Below are 22,002 nucleotides of genomic sequence, written 5' to 3'. Positions count from 1 at the left end.
TGTTCGAGTTTTTGTGTTTGAATTTTTCACTTTTTTGTTTTTCCGATCTTTGGATGTCAATTTTTCGATTTGCAGATTTACGAGTTTTAAGTTTTTAATTTTTCAGGTCTCCGAATTTGCGATTACGTTTTGGTTTTTCACGTTCTTTACTTTTTCAATTTTTCGGTTCTTCGATGTTCTGATTTTGATTTTCCTTTTTTCAAGATGAAATTTTTCGATTTTTCAACTTTTGGATTTTTGAACTTTCCGTTTTTTCTCTTTTAGATTTTTCAGTTTCTCAATTTTTCAATTTTTCTTTTCTTCAATTTTTGATTTGCAATTTTTTTAGATTTTGTTTTAAATATGCGATAATGATAATTTTTCACTTTTTAAATTCTACTATTTCAGATTTTTTACTATTTTCAATTATGTATTGCATTTTAAAACTTTTCCATTTATTCGATTTTTCGATTTTTAGTTCTACCCATTTTAATTTTTCAATGTCTCGGTATTTAATTTTTCAATTTGTCGATCTTTCAATATTACAGTTTTTCGTTGTCATAGTTCTGACGATTCTATACTTTTTCGACTTTTCAATTGTTCGATCCAATGATTTTTTTTTTAATTTTTAGTTTCTCAATGTTTCAATTTTTCGTTTCCTCACCTTTTTGATTTTCCACTTTTTCGGTCTTTTTTTAATGAAAAGTATTCGATTTTTCAACTTTTCAAAACAAAAAGAAGCATGGCAAAACTGTCAAATTGGAAATTAAAAATGAAAAACGAAACATGAAATGGTAATTTTGGAAAGTCTAAAAATTGAAAGTTAAGACTATAAATTGAGAAACTTAAAAATCGAAAAATTACAAAAGAAATCGGAAAGTAGTAGGTATAATAAAATCGGAAATCCAAAAAATTGCAAAATCACGAAATTTCAAAAAGAAAAAAATTGCAAGATGTTATACAATTTTGATTTTTTTTCCAAAAATCTGGTTGTCTTGGGTGAGAAACTGAACACGGATTCATAGACCACAAGTGCAGGAGTTTCTTATTTTATAAAATTAAAAACAAGTTTACTGTTGTAAATTTTGGAGATGACGTCATGCAATTAGTGGAGGGGATGGTAATACAAATTTTGATTAGCGTTTTATCATTTACATGATCGACGTAGACGACAGACGTACAGATGGACTATATTGGCTCTTTATATTGGATTTTTATTATTTTGAATCAACACTTCTTTAAGACAAAGATTTATACACCGAAATTTGTGAAAAAATTGTCATTTTATTTAAAAATGAAAAACGAGGGCAGTGCGGGGCACTAACCGTTCCAATTTCACTTCTGTGAAAGCCAACGTCAACCCGCCACCAACCGTTCAAAGGGACCTCGATTCTCGAAACACCTGCACTTCTTGCTCAATCCACTGTTTACACACCGCTTGCCTCATATTTACAGAAGACTCGCTGCATCTCGCCCGCAATTACCATCAATTATAATGTATTTGCTTCCACGGAACTCGAGACCAATAACCCAGCACTGTTACTCCTCGTCGAATACGAAATCAAACAGTTGGCCATGGCTGGAACTAACGCGCCAGACACTTTTTCCAAAAAAAAAAAAAGTCACGATTTCATTGCGAATTTATTTTATGTAAACGCTCGTTCTCACAAAGGCTGTCATCCGGAGAATGAACAAAAGGAGCGTCTGAATATTTCAACTTCCAACTTTAATTTTTTGCTCGACGACCCGTCCTCGACCTGCATGTTTTATCGGAAATCGCGGATATCGAGCCGTTATGGGGATTACGGCCGAGGATTAAATGAATCGTGTTATTTGTACCAAACAAATTAATTTTCTATTAACGGATCGCGACTGGATTAAATTAAAAAGCAAAATCTTGCCTTTCGACTGAACTGACTATCCGATTAGGAGCACGTGCATATATTTTTAAAACGCCTCTGTAGAGGCGGCAACGCCCACAGTTATAAATAACGGTAGCTGTACTTACTACTTATAGTTGATGGCTATGCAATATTGGTTTATGATTTCGAATTCTAAATGATAATGGAAAATTTTATTTATTTTTTTTTTTTGTTAGTTTAGTGTAGCATAAGCGTAATTCAGCTCTTCCTCGCCGCATTCCGCGAAAATTACCTGTAATTTCACGGGGCGCCGACGATTTGGTGGTTAACGTATTAGAGGGTCGGTTCGTTTAAATCCTGAAATTTTTAACCCTTTAAAGGGCAGACGCGAGTTTTCGTTAATAACGTTTTTTACGCATGGCTTGGCACGTTAATGAAACCGCGTTTATAGCAGTTTTGTTGTTTTCAATGTGTTTGGATTATTAGGTGCGCAGTAAATCGTGGCAAAAAATGTGAAATTGATGATGGAAATTGATATCGTTGCGAGTGTAATGTGATGTGAAAAAGTCGGAATCTATGGACAGTTGTACCAACATTTGCCGGCTTGATTCATCGGTTTTTACCGTTAAAAGCAATTTTAGTAATAACAGTGACTATTATTATGTGGGTATGTGTTTAACTGTTTATTTATAAATAAATCCTTTTCCGTTTTATGCTTAGCGTTATTGCACAATTGCACTTGTGGTAATAATGGTTGGTTGAATACAGTCCGCAAAATAATCGCAGTAGTGTTTTTTTATAGTAGTTCTATATTATCGTACTGTTCCGGTTTGATAACAGTAATTACATGGTTGGAAATTAATTTGTTTACCACAGAGTAGGTATGTTAAAAGGTACTTTTTATTGTCATAATGAAAGCCATAATTATTTGTTATTATCGAGGAATGTTTAAGGTTACAAGTGCAACGTCGTCTAAGCATTTACGTATTTCCAAGGAAAAAAAAAACAAATGGAATTTATAAAAGTAGCATTTAATTTTTAATAACACTGCGAAATTTTGGTAGAACATCATCCTCGTATTTCGAAAGCATAATATTCAATTCGGTTTTGTAAAGCTGATATCTCTAGCCTTGGTGCAGCTGTATCAAATTTGCTTTGAAAGGGAAGCCACACAGGTTTTTTTATCGGTTTCATAATTGCATAACGAGGATACTGAACTTTAAGGTTGACAACATAATTACTTGTAATCCTATCTATTTCACTCAATATGTGCAAAAAGAACCAACAAGATTCTGGTATTTGCGCAATTAAATGTTAACATTTGCATTTAAAAGTTCATTAGCCATTGAGCTGTAGCTCGTAAATATTAATCATCTATCTGGAAATCGGAGAGACGAAAATTGCCTGAAAATAAATTTTCGGCCTGCAGCCTACAAAAACCCACGGATTCCTGAGGAACTTGATACATGATTGTTACACAAATTATCATAACGCTTTTGTTATTCCGCTTTTATTCGTGTCAACAAAAAATTTTTACGTCAAATTTGAAAAAATCACGCGGAGTGTGATAATTTTAATCGCAAATGACCAAAACCAAAACCGAATTTCGTTACGTGACAGCGGTGTTTAGCACTCGTACTATTATCGTGTGACCCAAATGACTTGTTTGTTCATGTACGTTATCTTTTTATTTTAAAGAAATATTTTTGTTAATCCAAACAAAAACAGTTATATAATACGACGACGAGTAATAAAGAAAACTTGGCACCGGCCCGATGTGAACCTGCTGTTGCACTCGTTAAAAACATAAACAAAATATCTCATCCCGTTTACACCCAAAATACCAACTTTCCATGTTTATTTCGGTTGGGCACACGATTCTCTATAAATAGCGCTCTATCGAGTTTTCATTTTGTAAACACGGCTTGTGTTTTCCAGCTACTTACCAGAGAAACTAGTCTATTCATGTCAGAACTACTGTTTGAGAACGGAAGACGCTAATTAATCGACGTTTTCGTACGTAATGGGTCAACACTTTTGCAGTTAGGTGTACTTCCGTCCGAGGTCCGTCACATCGCAAGGTGATAAACTTGACCTTGCGTAGACGAAAACAAAATTGCCCAAATTCGCACTCGTATTTCGTGACTTCGAAAAAAACGGACGTCCTATTTTTGTCTGCGTGCAACTTAAAACATGTGAATAACGACGGCGGCTCGCCCGCCCTTTTAAGGGCACAAACTCTCCCGGATCAAAAATTTAGCCTCCCAACTGCATATACATGTAAAATCAATGCCGGACAGCGCGTACGCAATGCAGTCGATATTGGGCTCGGACCAGTCCCTTCGACCCTTATTCAAGGTCGCACAATGTCATTGTAAATTCAATAACGGACACCCCTGGGCTGATTAATCACGAACCACCCTAGCTTTTAAACGGAATATGCAGAGGTTGTTTTTGGGTTGGTAAAAGCGCGCATTGCCGGCAGGGGAATATCGCCGAATTAATTTGGTAGCCTTGACATTGACAGCTAACAAGAACGCCGATAGATAGCCTCAGAACGGGAAATTGGCGACGTTGGAAAACAATCGAATGGCGGTCACGATCAAGGCCGTGGCGATATATTTACGTTGGAGGTATGAGGCGGAACGTTGGACTGTTTACGTGTTGTTTTTTATGTAAGAGCTAAATATAAAGCAATTATGCAAGGAAAACAATGTCGGTTAATTTTGTATGGAAATTAAGTGGAGTCGGTGGGTTCCGGTGCAGGGATTTGTAATCTACAGCGCGCGACGTTGTCAGATGTCGCTGCGACGCCTAAAACTAATGGAGGTGTCGGGAGCTTCGCTCCCGATCCATGTATTACTATAGTTCTTGATAACTAGTTTTGTGCAGGAAACATCAATTCCATTCCCAACGATTTTTCTCTCATTAGTGGCGAACACAAGGTTCGAAGAATATTTCCGCGATGGAACGAATCGTAAATTTGTCTTGATGAATAGTTCAGTTCTTCGGTATGCATTATTTGCATTTCTGAAATGCGTAAAATTTTGCCGCATGCAGGTGCTGTAACATGAATTTAATCCAAGCACCAACCCTTGACGTTAGTGGAATTGTCGAGATTTATAAGTCATAAAAGTTTGATTAAAATGCAAGTTGCGCTTTCTTAAAACTGTCTTGTACCAAATTACGCAATCTCGACTTTCCCCCGTTGCGTCAACTTTACTCATTCCTTATCCGCACAGCCGTCTAGACGGTTAAATTTAACTTACAAGAAATTCTCTAAGCATTAAGTTTTATCGTCTTCTGGTATGTGAACAGACCATTGACAAAGAACTTCTTCGCGACGGTGAGGATGTTAAAGCGCAACCAAGGCCGCCGAGTCTTGCTCGAATGCTCTACTGCCTCCATTTAAATACGCTACGAAACAATGTGAAGGTCGAACATACCGTGGAAAGACGAAAAACGTGGGAGAAAAGTTTGTTAGCGCGATCCCATCCCGAGCGTCTTTCACCTAAACCGGTTACTCATTTAATTTTGTAACTTTGGACGGGCGGAAAGTTCGTAAATTGTACGGGATTCGGTGCTTGCGATACTCAATTCAAGCTCGCGTTTCCGTCTGACTGCCTGGGATCCGTCCGTTGGTTGTGCCGTTATATCCATCAATCTCATTGCTTTTGAAATGTTAGCCATATGTGAAAATTGATAACACCTTCCTGATTCAAGATTTTTAGTCCCACTGTGTAGGGGTTGATTAAATAGTACAATAACCAGTTACCACGATTAGGATTACCTTAAATAAAACGTTTGCAATAGACTAGAGGTCATGCAACGTCGTGAAAACACGGAAGTGGCAAGTCGCCCGATGGATTCGCCTATGCTCAGGAAATAAAATGTACTCAATACCTTTTTCAGCAAAAGATCGTCTGGGCGAGTTCATAGTAAATAAGTAGGGATTTTTCAGTATTATGACTTTGGGTTGCCATGCGCGACCACAGCCTCCAATAAATTTTGTGTTTACGTTCTATTCCGCTTCCATTAGCCTCACATGTGGTGTCGCAAATAATTCCAAACTCTTCGTCCCGGCGCCCGAGGAATGAATCCAGTCGAATACGGCGTGGAATCCGGAGCTTTCGAGCTATTCCGGAATTATGTGGGCTCTTCCAGCTGCAGACCAGCGTCCAGACCGCAGGACAGTAAAAACGTTTTAATAGTTCCATTCGTAAACTTTTATTTGCAGGAAAACAATAAACGTTAAATATTTTTTATTTTTCGGATTCAATCTGGTCGCGTCACATCGCAGCGGCGTTTTCATCAACAGAAGCAATTCTGCCATCTTCGCATACGCAATTTCGTATTCAATTTGCGATGGAATGCGACGTGGAAATACAGATTATATTTTGACATTTGACAAGGATCAATGGAAATTCAATCCGCCGGAGTGTTCGGAGCGCCGCTCAACACCGAACATTACCAAAATGTTACCCTTGCAACTAGAAAGGAAAATGAGAGATGTTATTACCCTTGCAATATCCTCTCGTTGCTGACGTTTCCTTTTTCCGCAGACGTTTCGATTCTTGTTTGTGCGCATCAAGGTGATTGGAATTTCGCTGCCGCAAACAGAACTACCCTCCGCGACTTTTTTTTCGTAATTATTTTTAAAGTTCGTGCTCGTGTTTCGACTTCCTCTCGGGGAGTAAGTTAATTCGAGTTCGCGTCGAAATAGACGAAAATCGAATTGGAACAATTTGTTAATTGCGATTAATGTTTGATTGCAGGGTCGGAGGCGGCGCCAATGGGATTTTCACCCGCCGGCTGGATTTCAGCTCTTTCAACGCTTTACCGAAGAACAAACTCAATTCCTATCAAATCAAGGTAAGAGTTCGCTGATTGCTTCTTGTCTTCTCCACTTGACAGATCCGTCGCAATTCCGAGTAAATAAGACTTTCTGCATGTGTTCGTTAATTCGCCTGTTTCGCACGTGCCGGGTGAAGAAACGAGCTCGTTATGCGTCCCGTGCGAAATAAGTCTATCGTTAAAAGTACGGTTTCCATTAGCATTCAGAGAGCACACACGCCATATGAATCAATTAACATACAAATGCAGCGTATTGATCTCGTTTGTAAACGAACGCAGTTTACTGAAGCGTGTTTAGTGCGATTTTCCAATATCGTAACACATTCGACTAAAATTACTAGTGAATGTAATCGTTCAGAACTAGTTTGTTATTTTTGCGTTTGCAGGTCGCACTAATCACGAACGATCGTGCAAAATACTGTAATGGTCTCGAATTTTTCGCCCATATCTCGGTCACAGAGTTTCAGACCTTCGGATCCACGAATGCATTAACACGCCAAGGAGTACTGAGTAGTGTCTGTGTATACTTGTAGAGTTCTATGCAAATAAAAATATTAATGAATAATGTAGACGGGCGCAAACCCAAGAACAATAAAGCAATCAGACTGCGAGGATATTAAAACCGACATTAGTCACAATTACGAGACAGAACTACATATTCAGAGGAGCTTAACAAACGAACCACTTGTCTTGGACGACGTAATTGACGGCGCCACATATTGTTAAATTTTGCTAATAACGCTTGCGGGGGAGGGGGGCGACGGCCTTGGGGGAGGAGATTTTTGACGCAGAATGATAAATAGTAAAAGTGGGAGACAGAAACGACCTTTTGGAATTTCCTCTCAAATTAAAAAATCCCAAGCTTTGGGTACAGTTAGTTTGGTGGTGGTCGACGAAGATCGAGATTTTTCTCTTAGATTTTCGTCCCCAACAAGATGAACTCTTGGATTTCCATCTTTGTCGTGCCATTAGGGACATACTTCCTCGGCCTTGGATTAATTAAATTAATTTCATAAATATATTTGTCTAACAGATGCAGAATCCATTAATTTTCAGTAATAATAATAAATTTAGTTTCTAATTCTGACTAATGGAAGCATATGATTTTCTCTCTGCATTCAACCTCATTTTAACAGCAAAAATATAATTTTTATTTGCATACCAGTTAATAACATCACATAATCTTACGTACGTGTAGGAGAAAACTTTGAAACACTTTAACAGGAAACTTTGTTGATAACTTTTTAAAACTACATACATGATCGTTAACCATACTTGAAATATTGAAATCTCCACAAATGTTAACATTATTTTCAATCGTAATTAATCCATTTTCTAGAACATCAAAAAAATCCTCATAAATCATGTAAGATGGAAAACAAGTAGTAGCTATAATTACTAAACACATACAATGTCAATCTGTGGAATTTTATTTTACTAAACATCGTTTTGACAATCTCCCTTCTTTGTACGTCGCAGAATTTCAATAAGGGGAAGTCGCCTCGTCCATTTTTTCGTATTCTGGACACACTGCTCCTCAAAACAAAAAGCCCCGATACTGCGTTAGTCTAGCAAGCTCTTGACGACAGATACAGCGACAATCGAGTCTGGAACGTGTGTGGAATTGCAAAATTATTTGTTGGTCCTGGGTAATTGATTAAAAGTGGCAGCTTTGATTGCGTTCAAGCGACTAACAATTACCTGATTGTTTTTGCAAATTGAGCAACTCGTACTGCTACTGACCGAATACGTTCTTCCTTTTGTGCAGTTCATTATCCTCCTCCACGAGAGTAAGTCGACGCAATTTGTCTTGTAACTTTGAATTGTTTCCACTTTACAGTAATTTTCGGGGACGTTGACTTATCCTGGAACTGTGACACGAGAGGATGAAGCGAAACTAATTAAATTTTTATGTTCGCCGGTCACTCCCACTCGGTGTAGCGATTTTTTGAGATGCAGGAAGATGATGTATTGATTTAAAATTTAATTAACTTCGTCGGAAAGTTTTCGTTTTTGTTACCGCCAGCATCTTCGGCAGCGGGCGACTTTTTGGTCCCTCGAATCGAAGATGTTGGTTTAATGCTTATTCGGACTTCTCATCAGAGTTAATATCACATTTGTATTTTACGTTCGCCTAAAGCTAGTTGGTTCCAACATTCCGATATGCACGAAGTAACAGAATTCGGGTTTTTTCTCTCAACCACCCGGCGCTTTTGAGCGGAGAACAGGTTCGGACGTGGTCTGAAAAGACGGGTAAAAATCAAAATTGTACGAAGATGTCCAACAGCTGCAAACTCGTAACTATGCAACCAAACATACACACGTCCGCATTTTTAGCGGTAATTTGACGTCCCCCTCAAACACCCACCCTTGTTTTCGCTTCGTAATTGAATTCATCCCAACAAAGAATCCACCAGCACGTGACACATCCCTCAACAAAAAACTCCCAGGTTTCGCCTATCGATCACGCGTGTTCCCTCCAGAAAGGTAGGGTTGCGTAACTGCACTCTCCACCCTCGACGGCCCAACGCGAAATCAATAGACCAGTAATTGTCTCGACCCGTCCGAAGGAATCCATCATGGAAACTCGTCTGACCGACTGCTGCAGTTGCAGATGAGTCCGCATCCCTCTGCAGCCGTGTGGTCAACCGGTCGCTGGTCTTTGGGTCACGGTCTAACTCAAGACAGCGCGAGTCTCCGCCAGAATTCGAATGCAAATTAGCGATCCGAGCCGCGATTTCGGTAGCAACAGCGTTTTAAATTCCGTTGCTGTAGCAGCTTCGCACGGTTGGGGCGAATCCATATCCTACCTCATCCTCTGCGGCGTTGAGCTTCCCCTTTTTACGCACGCACAACGCGTGGCGGCGGGGACCGCATTTCCGCTCTCGCTGCACGGCCAACGCTGCAACGGAGCCGAGGGATCGATAGGAAAAAAGGGCGGAATTCACCAGAACTGTTGCGTAACCAGGAGATTCGGAGGACCTAAGGCAATGCGGAAAGCGTTGAAGTCGGGCACCAGGAGCTAGAACGCGGCTGTAACTAAGGTTGCCGGATTTTCAACATCCAGTATATGAGGTTAGGCACTCAAATATTATGTAAAACGAAAAAAGTATAGAGTTTCTTTTAGAAACACTTTGATTCGGTGTATAAAAGCGTGACAATCAAATTCGTTAATGAACTGAACACGTGATGACGTAGGATTTATTTTTCAAGGAATTATACGAGTACTGAACAGCAATTAAATCCAAAAAATTTACGTTCTCATTAACAGTATTAAGAGTGGTCATTAGAATGAAGAGAGGGTGAGTGGGCGGAGCCATTGCTTGCTTATGAAAGACTCTGAAGGTAAAAGTTAAATTTAGCCCCGCCCACCGACCCCGCCTCAATTTCAGTGATTGATTTTATCTGGTTAGAATGGAAGGTGGATCTTATACTAAAAAGAAACAAAATTAGTTGTTAGAATGAGAAGACCTCGGGTAGGGAGGGGAATTAGTACTGGCTAAGATAAGATTGATTTCGGCAAATAACATACTCTCCGTGAACATAAAGGGGGGGGGGGGTACTTGGTTAGATAAGACTGATTTTGACAAATGACGTATTCTCCAAGAAGATTGATGTATTCCATTTGAAAAATACGAGAAAACTGACAATTTGCAAATTTAATCACCAACGCTTCGCTTTTTATGAATTTGGTGTATTGTTTTATCATAACCCTGTATAACCTATAGCGTCATCATATGTTCTACTGTATTTGAAAGATAGATTTAAGTTAGAGTCCAAGGGTGTCTTTAAATAAGACGTCCAGAGTTTCGACGTAAATTGGCAGATACACAACACCTCAGATTAATTCCAGCAGAAAGTGCTGCGGCTGACGACCTCCACGTCTTCGTGCCAACACCTCCACTTTACGATTAGGCTATAATTTGCGTCATTATAGTACCGCGTAGTGAAAATGCTCATTACATGATCGCCTGCTAAGTACAAATTATTGAGACAATTATGTTTGCGCTATTTACAAGGTTAACTGTACACACAGTTCTGTTGGCGCTATTTTTCCCGATTACGTAAACGCAGCGTAGTAATTGCAACAAAATACACAGCCTCGTTTTAATACCTTGTTTCGAGCAGTGGCATTAAGTGAATTTATTTCCTTGTAATCCTCTTTAGAGATTGCGAAACGTCCCGTAAATTCGCTTCTTGTTCTTTTAGCGCTCGATTTTTGCGAATTAATTGATACTGAAACGGTTTCAGGAACAACGAAAACGTTAAAGCTGTACGATTTTTAGGTCTGGTGTTCCTGACAGATTTTAATTATTATTGATCGACCCCAAACTCGTTTGACTTTATTCGAAGTGGTGCATTTGGCGGTGGCAGGAAGTCATTTGTGACTATGTTTTTTGTTAGACGGTGATTTATTACAATTTGCCGGAGTAGTTGAGTATGAAAGAGCTAAATCGGATTGTGGATATCTTGAAAATTAAATTCAGGACGTCTGTGTCTAATTTTGTATGGCTTTAATGTCGGTGGCATCGTTCGCTTCTTACTGGCTTCGAGCAGAATCTGAAGTAATTCAGTTGACGAAAATCACTAGATCATTCCGTCGTTTTTTGCTAGTGGCGTTTCTGTTTACATAGTATATCAAGCAGAAATCGACGAGAGAAGATCATGTAGGTGATATCAAACGAAAGAGAAAGTGGGAAGTTTATTTAGCAAGGAAATATAAAGTCGATTGTAGAATGTTATAATCCTGAAACTGGCGACATACAAGTCTACGAGATCTAGGGTGCGACCGACGCAGTTTTTGCAGACCGTTATTTCAAGGATTAGTTTGTTCTTTTGTTGCAACGCAAACTATAAGTTAAAAAACAAATTATGTTCATCGCTTCCCTGACTAAAAATTCTTTCAGCAAAGCGGCTCGAGTTTCTCTTGTGAAAGCTAAAACCTGAAATGTCTACCCAGCGTTTCAATCTTCCATCTAAGTCGTTCTAGCACAAAACAAGCACAAAAAGTCGAAACACGTTATACCACCATAAAATATTCTCGCATACATTTACAAGCAGACTTTCATAATCGAACAACTTCTCTAAAAACTTCTTAACTACTATACGTTCCCGGTTCGTACAGGGACAAATAGCTTGTACAATCCGTCCAAGTTTTCTCGACACTATTGTTACCAAAATCCGAACGACTGGCCCGAGAGTGGCTACAGTAAAAAGTTTTGAAAGATTGCCACCCCCGGCGGCGGCGGCGGCTTCTCGGATACCGTTCCAGTTTCGTCTCCCACATCGCACGAGCGGCATAGTTGCATTGACCGTTCTCTCGTAACTTGTCCAGTCTCATTAAGTCCATTTTCACTTCTTATATGGTCGGGGTCTCGGTCTGCAGTCGAAGGAATTACGACCAGGTTCTTGTACCGTTCAACCTTAACGGATGAATCTGTGACAATCCAGAAAATAGCCTTTTTTGCACGAAAATTAGTTCTTTCAATTCAAAAGGGTTAAAGTCGTGTAGAAATCCTCTTTTCGTGCTGCGTCTAAATGGTTAATTACTGGGAGAAAACATGTAATTCATGACACCGTACATCACGGAGACGGCACGACGGCGGCGGTTGGTTGCATTGTTCGCGTTTTCGGACGACGGTTTAAGATTGGATACAACAGAAAGTAATTTTGTGAGTAGTTGGAATTGTGATATTTTTATAGGCGCTATCGCTGCAACATCGGAAAGCCAAGCACCAGCTCGGGCTTTGTATTAAAACCAATACAGATAGGTTCGGAATGGATGGTAATTTGAAAAGGAACTAGACTTTGCGGAAAAAATGCGACGTGATGGTAGTCGTGAAAGAAGGATCGGCCTGTTTTTCGCGTTCGGAGTGACAGTTGTAACAGCCTCTTTTGTTGTGTTTTTTGTTGTATTTTGCTGCCTAATTTTGATAAGAGTTCGGTGAAATATTCTCAGCGTAATCCTACCACCGGCTTAAAAACAAATTAAATTTTTCCGTTGACGCGTTTCCGAATTTAAAGGGTTAAACGTCGTTCGGGCCCCCGAAACTAATTTACTCCCTGAAATCGCAGCCCGTGGCACCAAATTCTCAACAAATTGAATGTTAAATCGAATTGGGTCAAATTAGAGGCAATTTCCAATTTCCAGGAGAGATTTCGTCAATTACTGTGATTAATCTCTGGCCATCTTTCGGTTAAACAAGCTGTTCGTTGTACAGACAGACAATATGCAAAGTTAACAATTCCAACTTTGGCATTACATTTCTGTCTAATTAAACCGGGCGACCGTTGCTTGATGATGCAGTCGTCGGTTGAGGTCAGAAGCTTTTAATTTAATTGACAAAGCTTTCTCTGTTTGGAGTATTCTCGTGAAGATAAATAATATTGAGACGCACCAGGCTGCTGCGGGCAATATTCTCCGATAATCATCGATAGGAAATGACATCTGCCGGAGACGGCGCTGCGCCTTTGCAGTTTTCTATTAAAACATAAAGGAGTTTCGGAGGCGGGGGTTTGCGCTCGAATGTAAGTGAAATTTAAGATGATCTGGGAAGGTGGGCGAATGACAAAGCTGGTTTAAAGGAGATGTGGGAACTTCGTTTAGAGTTGCCACTACTCTAGAAGAATGAAGTTTCTGAGAGGCCCGAGTCTCCTTGGAAAAGTGTCACAAGGAGTCTTGTGCAAGAGGAATGAATTGGGAACAATTGCTCTGGCCTTCACACTGGATAAAATTTTCAATGCGTTGAGGAGCCTAATGACAATAGCAATAGCTTAGTCAAGTATGTAATCTGTTTATTTGCAAAATAATAACATCATTATTTATGCCAATTAACTGTTAAAAGTGACTTAATAATGGGCGACCTTGCTAATCTAGGATACTATTTTTAACTTTTATTTACCGTGGACTTGTTAAAAACAACGATAAAAATTAATTTATTCGTGCCATTATGCGCACTCCCACCTCTACAAAGTTGGAATTTCGTTGCTTATTCCTTAAAACTGTAATTACTTTTTCTTTCCAAACGGAAAAACAAGCCGAATAATCTGGAAATGGCACGAATGATGTGGAAATAAGTAATAATTTAGAGATTTATAGGCAGATAAAATACCCTTGCCCTTTGCCGGAATCAATTCGAGATAAAATAGTGGAAGTTTTCGGTGGATGAAGTCAGCTTGCAAAAATTGCTTTATTAGGGGCTATTAGCCGAACAAAAAGTCATTCTGTCTTCTCTGGGAGATAGAAAAAGCCATAAAAATACAAAGAGAATTTCCAGCCACTTTTTTAGGCAATAATTGATTACCTATGGACGCACGGTCAAATAAAAATTATATAACAGCGCCAACAAAAACGTCGAGTTCTTGAAGTAGATGGGATATTTTGCCAAAAATCGATGAGTTCATATTTTACTTTATTTTTGGACTGAAAATCAAGAGACGGAAAAATTGGTTTCTTCTCATCGTCTTTCGGTTTTCCCTTAATTCATCCATTCCAGTGTCCTTTGGTGATTCCTATTTGTTCCATCTCTCTTTCGGCCTGTACACGCTCTTGTGTTCATGTTTGTAAGATTGTTATCTCTCTTGTCTCATTCCATTTGTTTCCCCATCTCTCTCATCGACTGTTTCGTTCACCTTTTGCTAGCGTTATTCATGAGTAAAAGGCATCCTAAGTTTTCTGTCATTATGGTTCTCCTGCCTGAACATCATCTTCTAGACGAAATAGTAGATACCCCATTTCTGTCTATCAGTCTGCCGCCTGTCCGGATTTTTATTAGACAGATAATCTCGGAAACCGATTTTTTTTTAATTTTTGATTTTTCGGTTTTAGATTTTTTGACATTCGGGAAGATTTTTCTATTTTTGCGATTTTCCATTTTTCGGAGTTGTTATTTACGCCACTGGTTTTTACTTCCGAGGTGAAAAACAAAAATCGCAAAATCAAATTTTATAATTTTTCAAGGAAACGGGATTTATTGGACTTACTCAAATTACTGACTTCATGTTGTACTTTCAATAATTAATGCTTTCTGTTCAAGTAATTCATTTTCTGTTTCATCTACTCTGTGTTCAGTAAAAAAATTTGACCTGCCCTGACCTGATCTCTGACATAAATTAGCGTTTTTAACGAAGCGCCAAAAACAACTAAATCGCAACACGCTTTGATAAAAACCCACGAAAAACATTTTATCTCCGCCCAGAAAATATTTCTTGGCTGCCGAGTCTAGGAATTTTAATTTATTGGAATAAATAATGCAACCCGGTTCCGCGTAAGAGCATTATATTCATAAAAATGGAAATCAAAGCGCTCGGGCATTTTTTAGGTTTCCGGTTATTAATACGAGTAAGATGCTTTTTGTATTTCTCATGATTTATCTCCGATTTTTCCCGGCTACACCAATAAACTCTTGATTTATGTCCCCCACATACCGACTACCCAATTAGTAGTTTTTTGTTGACACTCGGTTGCATAAATTACGACACCAATTACAACTTTAATGTTTCCTTTCTCTGTCGCATCATAGACATATAAAACAAAAACCGGCCAAAAAACTTCCCTGGACGCACTTACCCCATTACTGCTCCCACTATAAATTTCCATGCGAAATTCCGCCATTACGAACCGAAGTAGCCGCCATTTGCATATGAGACGTATAAATTAATTACGAACAATGTAATGTGGGCACACCTTTGGTTTTCAGTCCGAGGGCTTTGTTTCGAATAATACATAAAAAGGCTACAGAGAGGCAGTTTGTCTGTCATCTCGAACGCATTGAGATCAACACGTATACATATTTATTAATGCTGTGATTTACGTGACATGTTCGCGTGTGGGTTAACATGACCTTTTACGGCAACCAGAACCCAGACTAAACTTTAATTTTATTGCGGTCGTACTTCATTAATTAGTCCGTGGCGCGCCATTGATGATGGGTCATGAACGCGGTTATGCAACGAGGATTGCTAAAGACTACAAGAAGTGGTCTGGGACAAGTTTCAAACCGCAACCAGAACGATACTGGAGATAGCATCAAGAGCGGTTTAAAAAAAGAAACGGTGCGAGGCGAACATCTGGACTGGTGTGGTGGTTATTGGGTTAATCGTACATGCAAGGTCTTGCCAGAATCCACAATACTATTAATGATGGATTATTAATTATCATATATCAGGAGGGCGAAAATCTCTCCCGTAAATCCGCTCCCACGCACCACCCCCAATTAAACACGCTTCCCCATTCTTCCAAAGTAAACTCAAACGGAATAAATTAACAGACCAAAATCGGACACCCCATGACACAGCATTGTCACTCAAATTACACTCCATCACAAAGCATCGACGCATCGTATTAAAAGAATTATTAATTGACGAGCTTCTCCCTAAAAGAATCCGTAATAGCGTCCCCAATCCCGCTCAATAATTCAATATGATAATGACACGGCAGACAACAATAACGAGCACTTCATTATGCCGTCGTCGAAGCAAAAAGGCGTGACGTCTCCGTCGGAATTATTTGTCGATTATATCCCGAAAGAATCGTTCGAGCTCTTTCATCGCAAAAAATATGTGCCGACTCCCCCGCAGTCCCGATTTAAGAGAAACATTACGGCCCGAAAACAATAATAAAACGGGCAGAACTGAGTCGGGACGAGATGATTTAGAAGCGCTCGCGGGTCAAGGAATTTTCGCCTTCGACTGTAGTTACATGTTTTATTAAAGGCATTCATCATCGGACGATGCAGATGCGGATTTTGATGGAAATGGAGTGTTTTCCGATAAAAACGGTAAATATTCGTGGCTTTTCCACCGCGAAATTGAAAATAAATCGTCGGAATGCCGTGTTTATGGCGTTTATGGCCTACGTTGCTCAATAAAAGGATCGACTGATTTGGAGAGGAAAAAAGACAAAACGAACAAGAAATATGATTGGAAAAATCGGGGAGATTACGTGGAGGTGTGGCGTTTACTCAGTGCCAGATTAGTAAGACCCCATTATGATGTTGCGTTCGACAGACGGCGGTTTGTTCAGCTTTCCAGCTAAGTAAACTAATCAAATGGATTGTTTACAGTTAATGTTGCAATGGTGCCGTTGTTCTCTCCATTTAGAAACAATTTAGGATTTTCGTTCACGTGAATTTTTGTTTGCTTTGGCATCGTGTTACAAATTTCTAGTTGGAAAAATGTCTTCAACTTGAACTGCGAACATTTTTGTTGGCGAGATTTCGTCTAAATCGCCACAAAACAGCAATTAAAAATTCATTTTTACGTGTGGTTAATTAACGCTATATCGATGATTCCTTTGATGACTTTCACTTCTTTAATTTTTTTATGGCGATTTGAGCCGTTTTTATTTATTTATTATGTTATTAAATATCTGGTATTTGTCGGATCTTTAATTATTTTTAGATTCTTAAATTCATTGTTTTTACAATCTTTGAATTCTTTCTGATTTTAGGATATTACGACAACGGGATCACGTATCAGAAATGAAAGTTATTAAAGTTTAGTTTATCCAACGTTGTATTATTATTTATTATTTATTGGAAAAGATAACCGTTCGGGATGCCAAAGTGGACTTTTATTAGTTGGTCTCATGTTGGGTAAAAACAGTCTCAAGAATGAAAGTTTTTTATTTCTCTCTTTCTCTCTTAAAATGTCTAAGCTAACCCGTGTTGTCAACTTCTACAGTAGTAAATGTTGTTTAAATTTTATAAAATAACACTCCTCTACTTGTAGTTGATGAACCCGTATTGATTTTTTACCCTAGACATGCAGATTTTTGTAAAAAAAAAATGAAAATTGTATAACAACATTTTACAATTTAATTTTGAAATTGCCAGCCGTTTAAATTTACTGGAAACATGGTAAATCGTTTATCGAATTTTATACGTTTATCCCCAAAAAAGTTGATGACGTCAATCCAACATTTTACCGAATAAATCTAAAATATGTACAATATTCGAATGCATTCATATTTTTTGAATTGCTTATACAAGGTGATTCAAAAAAATTAAAAAATGAGACAACATGTTTTCTGAAAATTCATACGCGTGTCCTTACTAAAATGTTGACGTCAAAAAAAAAATTGTATGGAAAAACTCACTGGAAAGATTTGCTTCTCCGGTGGGAATCGAACCACACGTTTACCGCTTGCCGGGCGGGTGCCCTTACCACTAGACTACGGAGGAGGTTATCACAAATAAAAATTCCTAGTTTTTCTAAGAAGTGGGATTTGTGAGACTGTACTGTATAAATAATTTTGTTTTTATAATACATGCCCTTTGATTCTTAGATCTCTGGATTTACTACGACTACTGAGTAGTTCACAATATTAAAAGTTTTCCCTTATTAATAAAATCTCGAAAATTGCTGATAATTTGTATTGTTTTTGAGTATTATCGGATTTCTTACAGAATAGAATCAACTTCGCAAATCTCTGATAAAATAATGTACTTCTGTTGATAATGTATTTCAGTTAATAACAAAACCATCTAATAAAAAACACGCGTTTTTATCTCACTGAAAATCAAAAATACGACAACTGGAGAATGCAATTTATTTAAAAATAATTTTTTATCAACTCCGTGACAACAAAATTCACTGGCTTAACAGTGGTTTGCTAACTTTTCTGTGGGTGTGATTTAGTATGCAAGCTATAAATAAAAACAACCCACAGCAATTTACCGAGAAGAAATGAATAATAATTATTATTGACAACATTGTTTAAAGTCTTTATTATTGTGTTCGATTGTTTACATGTACTTAATAAATAATTCAAACAATTTGAAATATGCTGACATACAGCGAGAAAATGCTAATTGATTTAGAACAACACTGGGACATTTAAGTCAGCGAACAGTTAGAAAAAATTATTTCAGATTACTGTAACCTAAGTAGTCCATCTCACCCAAATCGATCTTGCAAAATATTACACCGTCCATTGTGCAACAGAACGAAAAAATTCGTTCTGACGATAAAAAGTTATCAAAATAAAAATAAATAACTGACCTTTTGTCGTTCGAACGATGATGATATCGCCGCTGCGTAAAAACTACCGAAAATATGCAAACGAAGTCTATTTTTGGCCCGAAATTACATTCCCCTGTTACTAAAACAATTTATTTTGAAATAAAAATAACATTTAAATTCTTTATCGCTAACTCGATGTGCAAATTTTTTGCGATATTATTGTTATTCAGATCCGGTAAGGTCAACCGAATTTCCATAATTTATGAAGTTATTTTGTGCGTTTGAAAGAACTGCTAGCCACAGACGTATTTGAAAGCATCCACACGAAACTCGTTATGACGAATCAGTTCTTCATATCTGAAATACATGAGGCTATTCTATTCTATTCTGGCTTGCCCACCGCCGTGCAATTTAATGCAATTATTCCTGATCAATACCGAGTTATTTATGGCCTCACAAATGAAATGGTCAATTTATTTTTAATGAAATAATTATCTCAAGTTCTGGCCGCCCCGTCGAACGAAAAATTGCCGTAATTATCCAGCACATCATCAATTCAATCAACGTCACCAATCGTCGTTTTTCATCGCTGCTGCCTGAACAACCAGATTTGTGGTAAACAGCGAGGTGACGACAAAAAAATTGGTGTATTATTAAAAAACAAGCCACGAATTAACCAAAATTTGTGTTCTCTATCAACGAGGCGATGGCTGTTATTTCACTTTTACGATTTCCCGTGATTAATATTATTGTTCAGGAAATCGAGGGTTTAAAAGTGGCTTTCAAATTCTTAACATCTGTCTGTAGATGTTACGTCAAATCATCAATAAAAAAAGAAATATTTGAAAATTGTTTTATAATAAAATGGTAACTAAATCTAATCATCTCATAAAAACTGTTTGGAAAGTAGTGAAAGAAAACATTGGCAAAAACAAGAAAAAAGCTTGAATGCTATTTAATTATTATCGATGCAAGGAATGCGGGTGCGACGTTTGTTGAATATTTTTCAACAATTATTAATACCAAAGAAATAGAAAACAATGATAGAAATTGCGTTTACATAAATTCGCAGACGGTTTTGTCGCGCTCCGGTTGTCTTCCTGCGGGAAGACGTCGTAAATTCCCGCAAATCTGGCCCTTTTTTCCCGTCTCGCCGCCGCCTAATCGGACGAGTTTCTTGTTATCGCTAATGCCTTCGCCAAATTTCAATGTTAATTAATGTGAACTAATTAAAGGTATAAAGGGAAAATAATTTCTCGTCGTAATTAAAATCCAAGTTGAAAAGTTTTAATGAAACATCAGTTTAGCGCATTTCAAAGGCACAACAGACGCACGAAAAAACTATGCGTTATTTTATAAGCTTCATTCGCAGATAAACGCTGCTCCGGGAGCGCCTGGAAAGCAGCAAAAAGACGAGCAGCCGGAGAATTTTTGCCGTTTTAAATGAGAGACTAATAGGTCTTGGCAGATGGAGCTAATGCAGTCTATGGCTCGATAATTCACTAAAATCCCGCCGAAAAGCTCTGATAATTCATTAAAGGTAAGTCGGCGGCGACGTCCTGCGTCTGCCGGATCCCGGATAATTAACGTCCTTAATAATTCGAGGATTTAAGAGTCGCCATAATTCCGACTCTTAATTTAAATATCAAGTAACGCGTGTTGGGACGGTTAATTACGCTCAAACTAGCGTAATTGGGAGCAGTTTGGCGTATAAATTGCAGGGACATCAGCAACTCCTGCTGCAGGATAAAAATTGAGGATAAGGAGGTCGTTCAGGAGCCGGGACACGTCCTGTTCGTGGCTCATTCAGAGACCCTCGTAAATTGCGGTAATAAGCAGCGGCGTTAAGCCCACTCTGCATCTGTTTTATATCGCTATGTAAGCCGTATAATCGGCTATGTAAATGAGCTTCAGACGCCCGATTGGAGGCAGAACATCCCGGAGACCACCAGGATTAACAAGATAAGGACGCGGAGGAACGTTACGCTTAACGATTATTATTATTATTATCATCGAGGACGAAGTCCCAAAAATTTCCAACAAGACCGAACAAAAAAAAATACGGATGTATTTATAATATACACAAAAAAAACGATCCGTCGAAAGGTTTAGCTTGCATTGTTCGTTTTCTGCCTAGGCGCTAAAGAGTACTTTTGCTGAATAAGCGAACGTTCCGAATTCACAAGACTGGCGTAGAGTGGACATATCTTGAGAAGAACACATATACATGTAAGTCGCAGTGAACGTAAAGCATTCGAGTTAGTCCACTTACTACAAACTTAATCAGGGGAACTTTTTTGTTTTGTCCTTGGCTTTTTTTATATATAGATATAATTATTTCTTAAATTGCTCCCATTTAAAAGCGCCACTGTTAAAGTCTACTATTTTTTAGCAGTATTTTGTAAAATGTAATACAACTCATACTGTATGAAAAAAAGTAGTAGCTTGCGCAGCATTTGTAGTTTTTCTTGGTTCAGAATAGAATTAGATGGTGTATATTTTTGAAAAGCTCGTATTTTTGTGACGAATCAGAGGAAAAAAATTTGAATCATTATATGTTAGTAACTGTAAGCCAAAATATTTTAAAATTGATAAATCCAGAAATCGAAAAGTTCCCAAAATTGAAATGTTAAAAAAATGGAGAAATCGAAAACTTGAAAAAATAGATAAATCTAAAAATCGAGAAGTCGACAAAGTCTAAAAATCGAATAACTGAGACGTCAAGAAATCGAAACATTGAAAATCGCAAAATTGAAAAATAGAAATATCGGAAAACAGAAAATCCAGAAATCGAAACTTCAGAAAGACGAAAAATTAATTCAGAAATTTAAAATTTGAAAATCGAAAAATCTAAAATCCAAAATTTAAAAAAGCGTGAAAATTGAAAAATTTGAATTTTGGAGAATCGAGAAATTGACAAATTCCAAAACTGAAATGACGAAAATTGGGAAATCGAAAAATTGAAAAACCAAAGTATCAAAAAACTGAAAAATCTAAAAGTCGAAGAATCGAAAACCGAAAAATCGAAACATCAAAAAATTCAAAAACTTAGACTTCGAGAAATTGAAACATCAAAAGATGGGGAAATTGAAAAGTACCGAAATCCAAAAATTGAAAGATTTAGAATTCGAAACAGGCCAAAATTGAAAAATCGACAAAATTGAATACTCAAAAAATTGCAACTTCTAAACCTTGATAAATCGAGAACTGAAAAATTGAAAAGTTTAAAAACCGAAAATACGGAAATTGAAACATCAAAAATTTTAAAAATCGAAAATTTGAAATACGCAGAAACAAAACCGAGTAGTCGAAATATCGAAACATGAACAAACTGAAAAATGTA

General features: G+C 37.8%; 1 protein-coding gene across 1 annotated transcript in view; it reads left to right on the top strand.

The window, feature by feature from the left end:
• LOC135128733 (headcase protein) overlaps positions 1 to 22,002 on the top strand; it is a 105,920-nt gene that overhangs the window by 28,552 nt on the left and 55,366 nt on the right. The window contains exon 2 of the mRNA XM_064055785.1: positions 6,617 to 6,713. Coding sequence (XP_063911855.1) covers positions 6,617 to 6,713 — 97 coding nt within the window. The remainder of the gene's footprint in view (positions 1 to 6,616; positions 6,714 to 22,002) is intronic.

This window comes from Zophobas morio, unplaced genomic scaffold, assembly GCF_036711695.1.
Source record: "Zophobas morio isolate AGI-343-1 ecotype UQ-CSIRO unplaced genomic scaffold, CSIRO_AGI_Zmor_V1 ptg000014l, whole genome shotgun sequence".
Lineage (NCBI taxonomy): Eukaryota > Metazoa > Arthropoda > Insecta > Coleoptera > Tenebrionidae > Zophobas > Zophobas morio.
Note: the sequence above shows the minus strand (reverse complement) of the source record. Positions and strands in the feature narration are given on the sequence as shown.